We start from the raw sequence: 7,889 nt of genomic DNA, 5'->3' as shown, positions 1-7,889 counted from the left end.
TTTATTTATTTTTAAATTTTATTTTTGTGTGCGTGTACTGTCAAATCAGATCTGAATGGTACTGGAGGAGATTGTCCCTCCTTCCCCGCAGAGCATCTGGTGGATTCGAACTGTGCGCCTCTGGGATTGTAGTTGCAGTTCCTTGCCACCAAACTACCAGAGCTCCCCTATAAAAAAAATTACTATTTTTATTATTCATTCATTGTTAAACATTTTCTTTCTCCCTTTCTTCATTCCTCCCTCCTCTTTGCAATGCATCTCCTAGTTCAGTTTAAAAATTGCTTTGAAGGAAAACTATATTTACTTGGATAGTCAGTTCACAGTTGGTCAATACTTTGTAAAGAAATTGGTTTCTGCAAAAGTGATTGCTTAGTACTGTTTATTTTCATGAGATTTCAGTGTAATTACTCTTAATTTATAGTCAAAATAAATTATGATGTAGGAAATAAAAATAAACATTTTATGATCCATGGTTTCAGTTTACTGAACTGAAGTTTTGAAGTAAAGTATTTATTTTTCAAGTTCTTTCTACTTCAATAAATAGTATGACATTGTGCAAACCTGACATTGTGCCTTTAACTTCTTACCGAATGTTTTAAAAGCATATTGTATGACAAATTTAACCACTTGAGTGTTCAGTTTATGAGATGCCAACATTCCATTTAGTGTTAACTTTGTTTCTTAAACCTTTAAATTCTCATTATAGATCTAATTGCTTAGAGCTGGCTGGACAACTCCTGCACTGTCTTCACAGTCTCTGTTGTGCTTAAGCTCATGGTTGCAGTCACTATAGCCATTTCTCTTGTTGTGGCCTATGTCTCACCCATAGCTGACCTTCCTTTGTCTGAGGTTGTCCATCACATAGAAGGGGATAGGAAATCTTCCTCCCATGGATCTTCTGGTGGATTTGAACCACTGTGAACCTTGGATTTCCTGATTTATTGGGAGGGTGAATCCCCAGAGGTGGTGGAAAGGATTCCAAGGTACCAACCCTTACTTTGAAACCCCAGCACCTCTGTTTTATTGCCCCATAAGATTGCTACCTAAGACTTGGTTACTTTAATGAGTTTGTTCTAATTTCTTTTTTCTCTTAAGTTGAAAATCTATTAATAATAGATACATATCTTCAATTAATTGGAATAACATTTTGAATGTGTTAAATTAAGGTGAACATGTTAAAAAAAGAATATAAATGGTAACCATAGCTCGTTGCCGTTGAGGCAGTTCAGACACTGGCCCTGCAGGGCACAGTAGGCTGCAGTCCTTTAGGTTAGTAGATATGTATTTTAATCAGTACACAACCATGACTCCTATGTAGGTGATATTTAGCTATGCCTATTTCTTAACTCAGTATCACTCTGTCCTAGAATGGAGATAAGAGTTGTTTCATATATCACTTTGCATTGAAGCTATGTTCCGGTACCAGCTCTCTCACATTTTAGATGACATTTTGGTTAAAAGCTTTTCCAATTATCTTTATCATGGCTAAAATACAGCATATTAATTTTTGAGTCAACTAACAGTAGACCCCATTAATTTTCAGTGGAAAAAACCTTTAGAGAAAACACAGGTTGCTGTTGGTATACCCTTGCAAGGGGAGTGTGTTTCACCTGAGCAGTGGAGGTATTTGTTGATGGATGTTCTCTCCAGAGGAGATCCTTGAGGACCATGCTATGTAGTGAAATCCATAAGTAGTGTAAAGGTTTTACCTTTAGCAGTAGTTTTTCTGTGTGCCATATCTTAGTTATTAAAAGGATAGGTGGAATATCTGCTATCATCATCATCTTGAATTCTGTTAAATGGGCTCTGTTACTCAAAGACACAGACACTGGACAGAGGCACAGATCCTGCCTTTTAGTTAGTACCCAGAGAGAAAATGGTCATCATCCTGGTGTGTTCTGCATTTTTAAACAATGGTGCATTCATCTTTAGGTCTTGATATTTTCTAGTTTAGAAAAATTTCAAAAAATACTATTGTGTAGTTGTGCTTTAATGAAGTAAGAATACATTGGAATAGATTTAAGTTGGGGGGGCAATGATTGTTATTTTTACAGAATGAATGTTAACTCCTAGCTGATAAACTTACATCAACCTTTGGTTTAATGCCATCTTGGGTTACATCAAATCCCATCAGCCTTGGTTGCATGTTTAAAATGATTATTTGTTGATAGCTTCTTATATGTTGCAACCTCTAGTAAATTATGTAACTGCAAAAGTCAAAATTCTCTAGATTTTGTGTATCCATATAATAAATACGAATACTTTTTCATGGGTTCTTATAATGGTAAAACATGGGCAATAAGAATCTTAGAACAACTATAAAAACAGTTTTTCCTATTTAGAAGATTTTTGGAAATCTTCTGTATTCTACTTCTCTGTGCTTTTCTACTTCATATTAGTAAATTTTCCATGTATTATGCTATTTAATCTTCACAAGGAATTTAAGGTAAGTGATGCTATTGTTAGCTGTAACCAGCCTAAGATTGAGCAATTTTGCATCTTTGTATATGACGAATAGTTTTACGTGAGTATATAATATTTATAAAAATCAGATATTTCTCCAAGACTTAGTTGTTGCAATTCATCTTTTTCCAAACTCTGTCTTATTAGTCTGTATAAATAGATGCAGAAGATCAGAACCTGATGATACCGAAATATTTTACTGACCATTGTGTAGTTTGATAAATACCTCAATTTTCAGAATTTCAAATAATTGTCAAAATTTTAAAATTGGTCACCCATGGTGGATAGGTTGTAGTCTACGAAGTCTAAGACTAAGAAGCAGGCTTGTCCATCCACTTTTGAAATAATAGGCATTCAGATATTCTGTGACCAAAGAGGAACATTGGTAGGTATTTTACCAAAAGTAGAGATCTAACGATGAGATTGGAAGACTCTCAAAATAGGAGAAACAGCTGCAAACATTCATTAATATTTGGAACATAGAATATTTGAATTATGAATATTAGAAATTGAACTGGAGTACATGAAGATCAACATCCTAGACATTAATAAGCGGAGATGGACTTGTATTTATATGCAACTTTGAGTCAAATAATCCTGTCATTTGACACAGAGACTGACAAATTGAAGAGGAATTATATTGCATTCGTAGTTAAAAAGAGCATTTCAGGATGTAGCCTGAAATACAATACTATGAATGATAGTGTACTATCCATGTACATACAAGAAAGAGCTCTTATTAAAACTATGACTCTGATATATGCAGCAACCAGGAAAACCAAAGGTTATGAAATTGCAGACTTCTACCAGCTTTTGCAGTCTAGTATTGATTAACATGTTGGATACATGCATTAATAATAATTGGTGACTGAAATGGCAGAAGTTGCAAGCTAATTTCTTAGACTAGTAGGTAGAGAATATGGATGTGGTGACAAACGAGTTAAGAGATCTAATAATGAAGTTTTGTACAATGATTTATTCATTGCAAATACCTTTTTAAAACAAATGGCCATTGTACATAAGAACTTGATCTGGAAAAGTACTTCCATTAGCAGAATATAATTGTATAAAATTTAAAAAAAAATTTATTGTTTTTGTGTGTGTACCATGCAATCTGATCTGACTGGTACAGAAGGAGATTGTCCTTTGTTCTCCAGCAGAGCACCTGGTGGATTTGAACTGTGCACCACTGGGTTAGTCACTGTATAAATTTTTAAACTAGTCATCCATGTTAGACAAGATCAATGTACTGCACAGGAATGACTACTTCTGTGGAAAGATGGTATGGAGACTGAGTCAAAACAAGGTCAAGGACTATGGAATCAGACCATCATTAACTTATGTGCAAGTTCAAATTGAAGCTGAAATAAATGAAAGCAAGTCCACACGAATCAAAATCCAGCTTTGAGTATATCCTCAGTGAATTTAAAAGCTATCTCAAGTAGATATGAAGCACTCACTGAACACTTAATGACCAAAGATCAGATTAGTTTTGGGATGGCATCAAGGATATCTGTGCAGAAAGCAGAAGGTCATTACAAAGACAGGCGAGAATAGAAGACCAAAATGCATGTCTGAAGAGCCTCTGATTAGAACGTAGAGAGATCAAAACAAAAGATGAACAAGAACAGCTAAAAAAACAAAACAAAACAGTATTACAATGTGTATAAAAAATGGAATTAAAAAATCAAAGAAGTAAGTTTGACATATCAAGCTGGAGAACAAATTGAGTTGGAATATTGAAGGGTTCTATGGGCAAATTATCGTATTGTGCCGGAGGCATCAAAGGATGGAAGGAATACACAAAGTTACTGTACCAAAAAGAATTTATTGACACTAAACTGGTTCAGGAAATACTATGTGATCAAAAGTATCAGTGTCAATGAAGGGAAAGCAATTTAATCTGTAATAAAGGCATTGTCAAGATTTCAAGAATTTATGGAATACCAGTGACATCTTTCACTAAGTAGGTGCATACGTGGACATGCTCACTAGTCTTAAGAAATTTAGGAGAGAATTATGTGGTCATATGACTGTAAAATAGTCATATTCAAGCAAAATCTTGCTAACATATTAAGGAATAGCAGGCAACTGTCAAAATTTCAAAATGAATTTTGAAGAGATAGTAACAGGAGGAATGTCATTGCCAATGTCAGATGAATGTTGGCTGAAAATACCAAAAGGTTGTTTACTTGTGTTTTGTGACTATGCAAAATCATTTGACTGTGTAGATCAGAGCAAATTATGGCTAATATTGAGAATAATGGGTTTATAAGAATGCTTATTTTGCCAATGCAAAATCTTTACATAGACCAAACAACATTCCTAAACAGAACAAGAGAACACAGCACAGTTTAAAATCAGGAGCGGTATGCATCATTTCTTTATACATATTTAATCTCTGTACTGAGAAAAATCATTGGAGAAGATTATATATAGAGAATGTGACATTAAGGTTGGAGGAAGACTTACCAACACAATGGGTTACACAGACAGCACAACTTTGCCTGAAGAAAGTGAAGACTTGAAGCACTTAATAAAAAAGCTCAGACTACAGCCTTCAATTTGGACTATATTTTAACATCAAGAAAACAGAAGTCTTCACTATTCAGCCAATAGAAACATCATATTATGGAGAAAAGATTGAAATTGTTGATTCTTTAACTTTATAGATAAAAAATCAGCACCAGTGGTACAGCACTCAAGAATTCAAAATACTTGTACCTAAGGTCGTCATTGAATTGGAGTCGACTCCATGGCAATTTATTTTTAATATTTAAGTACTTCTTCCACGTAAATGTTTTTCCTATAGTCAGGTAAAAACATTGAAACACAGAATAAGTGGTTTCTCTAAGACTATGCAGAGAGAGAGAGAGAGTTGTGTGTGTGTGTAAAACATCTAATTCTAATTACAGAGTTAATGTCATTTTTTTCACACTCCCCCTATTTTTGAATGTTGGAACCAGTATTTTAAATGGGGGGGAAAAGGGTATTTTTCCTCCAAAAAAGTTATGAAATAATTTTAATTACCACTGACATAAAAAACAGAGAAATGCCATTAAATTCTATAAACCGCTTTGTAATTCATGTAATTCTTTGATTACATTCCTTTTCTGAATATATGACAAGTAAGTCGAGTAACTTTTTGTAGCATATGAAATTTGAATACTGATTTTAACTCCAGTGCTTTGAGTTTAAGATTCTGGAAACTCCTTTGTACCCATAGGGGAATATGAGCACATTTTCTTAAATACTTCATGTATCTGTCTTTAAATTACTATAATTTTTACTGTTAGACTGAATGTGGATATGATTTATATTTCCTCTTCATATCTTTGGAACTATATTAAAAAGTGTTTGGATTTTAATTGGTGAGGGGAGTCAAAGTGGGGAAGATTGTACTACCAAATTTCAGCTATTTGTAAACATTGTGAAATTCATTTGCCTTTACAGTCGTTAGTTACCAATTTTTATGTAAACTTACTTGCTTTTTTCTTTTTTACACTAAGTATGATCCATGTTGTATTTTCTTTGATAATGATAGTCATTTAAATAATAAGTCACTTCAGTTATCATAGCATTGATACTATCCTTCAGGACAAAAAAGCATGCTGCTAATATAAGTATAAAGCTCATTTTATTTCCAGGCAGTTACACTGAAAATATTTTAAGCTGTGGAAAGTATGTTAAGTTAGGTATATGTTGACGTGCAGGTCTGGCACATGCCATATAATTTTAATTGGTGCACCTGCCAGTATCTCAACAGGGGGGTTTTACAAAGTATATTACAAAATATAAATTAAAACCTCACAAATTTATAGTCTGACTTTGAAGAATAATGTGAATTATGGTGCCTTACTATGATCCTACTTCCAAATAACCAGTTTTGTTTTAAAGTTGAACATTAGCTTCTTCACTACAGCAAGAATGAAGCCCTTAGTGGAAGTGAATGTGCCAAGTTGTAATGAGTCTTGCTGCCATTTTCCTTCACTGATCTTTTATGTTTGTGTCTGTATAGGAAGTATGAATTGAATGGGTAACTTCTCATTTTATATTTTAGGCCAAGATTGACAGACACCTAAGTGTTCATGACATAAGAATATACTGCATCCATAAGAATATACTCCATCTATAAATTTTGAACCATTGATGTGCAAGCAAGACATGACGGCCACTCTGGAAACTAAAGTGAGGCTGATAGATCTTTAGATTGCCTTACAACTGTCTGTTTACAAAGTAAACTTTATATCCAGGGAATGAAGAACACCCACCAGCAGGAGACTTTGCTAATCTAATTTGGTTTATTTTTACATGTGTGTATGAAATATAGAAAGATGTAAAAGAAAGAAGTGAAAGGAAACTACTTTGTATTCTACTGCCATTCCTACTGTATTTTTATACCTTTTGGCAGCATTAAATATTTTTATTAAAAGACTGTTTTGATTTGTATACTTCATCTTGAAATACTGCTTCAAATCATAAATCTTTTTCTGTGGGTTTTCTTCCAAATATTTATTAATAGCAATTGATACTTAAGTTAAAATTGGTTCAAAACATTGGTCACTTTCTCAGATGGTTTAATTAATTGTCTTTTGATCCTAATAATAGAGAAAGTTAAAATAGAATATATATTACTTTTTTTTTTGCTGGAAATATATTAATATCTTAAGGTCAAATATATTTTATTTGCCATTGAGTCATTGACAAATTGTTGTGACCTCGTGAACAGTGGCCTGATTTTCCTCTGTGTTCGGGTCACTGTATTTTGGGGGGGGTGTTCGTGTGTGCACGTGCATGCACGTGCTCACACCGTCAAATCGGATCTGACTGGTACGCTGGTACAGGAGGAGATTGTTCCACCTTCTCTAGCAGAGCATCTGGTGGATTTGAGCTGCTCACCCCTAGGATTGCAGTGTAGCTTCTTGCCACTAGGCCACCAGAGCTCACCGACTACTGTATTTTGAGGACCTTCCAACCTAGGGAGTTCTCATCTCAACACTACACAGGACAATACTTTGTCAGAAATCCATCATTAAAGGAGTTTTCATAGGCTAATTTTCAATTGATTGTGGGACCATTCTTCTTTGTCTGGGAGCTCCAGATCTTACTGTAAGTCACTTTGCTGATGTTTAAAATACCAATGACATAACTGCCATCGTTGTACAGGGCCCCATCAGTGCAACAGATGAAATATTTCAAACACGCACGATTTGATCCTGTTTTTGGTTTTGTTGCTTTTTTTTTCGTTTGTTTCTTTGTTTGGTTTTTTTTTTTAATTTTTTAAATTTAATTTTATTAGGGGAGCTCTGGTGGCCTAGTGGCAAAGAGCTGCAACTACAATCCCAGAGGCGCACAGTTTGAATCCACCAGATGCTCTGCCGGGGAAGGAGGGACAATCTCCTCCTGTACCAGTCAGATCTGATTTG

The 7,889-nt window shown here is 34.4% G+C and overlaps 1 protein-coding gene across 1 annotated transcript in view; it reads left to right on the top strand.

Moving 5' to 3' along the window:
• PTPN2 (protein tyrosine phosphatase, non-receptor type 2) overlaps positions 1-6,894 on the top strand; it is a 140,161-nt gene extending 133,267 nt beyond the window's left edge. Inside the window, exon 9 of the mRNA XM_006897021.1 lies at positions 6,524-6,894. Coding sequence (XP_006897083.1) covers positions 6,524-6,545 — 22 coding nt within the window. The 3' untranslated portion in view covers positions 6,546-6,894. The remainder of the gene's footprint in view (positions 1-6,523) is intronic.
• The last annotated feature ends 995 nt before the right edge of the window (positions 6,895-7,889 follow it).

Source organism: Elephantulus edwardii, unplaced genomic scaffold (genome assembly GCF_000299155.1).
Source record: "Elephantulus edwardii isolate Elephantulus edwardi_28Jun2011 unplaced genomic scaffold, EleEdw1.0 scaffold00196, whole genome shotgun sequence".
Lineage (NCBI taxonomy): Eukaryota > Metazoa > Chordata > Mammalia > Macroscelidea > Macroscelididae > Elephantulus > Elephantulus edwardii.
Note: the sequence above shows the minus strand (reverse complement) of the source record. Positions and strands in the feature narration are given on the sequence as shown.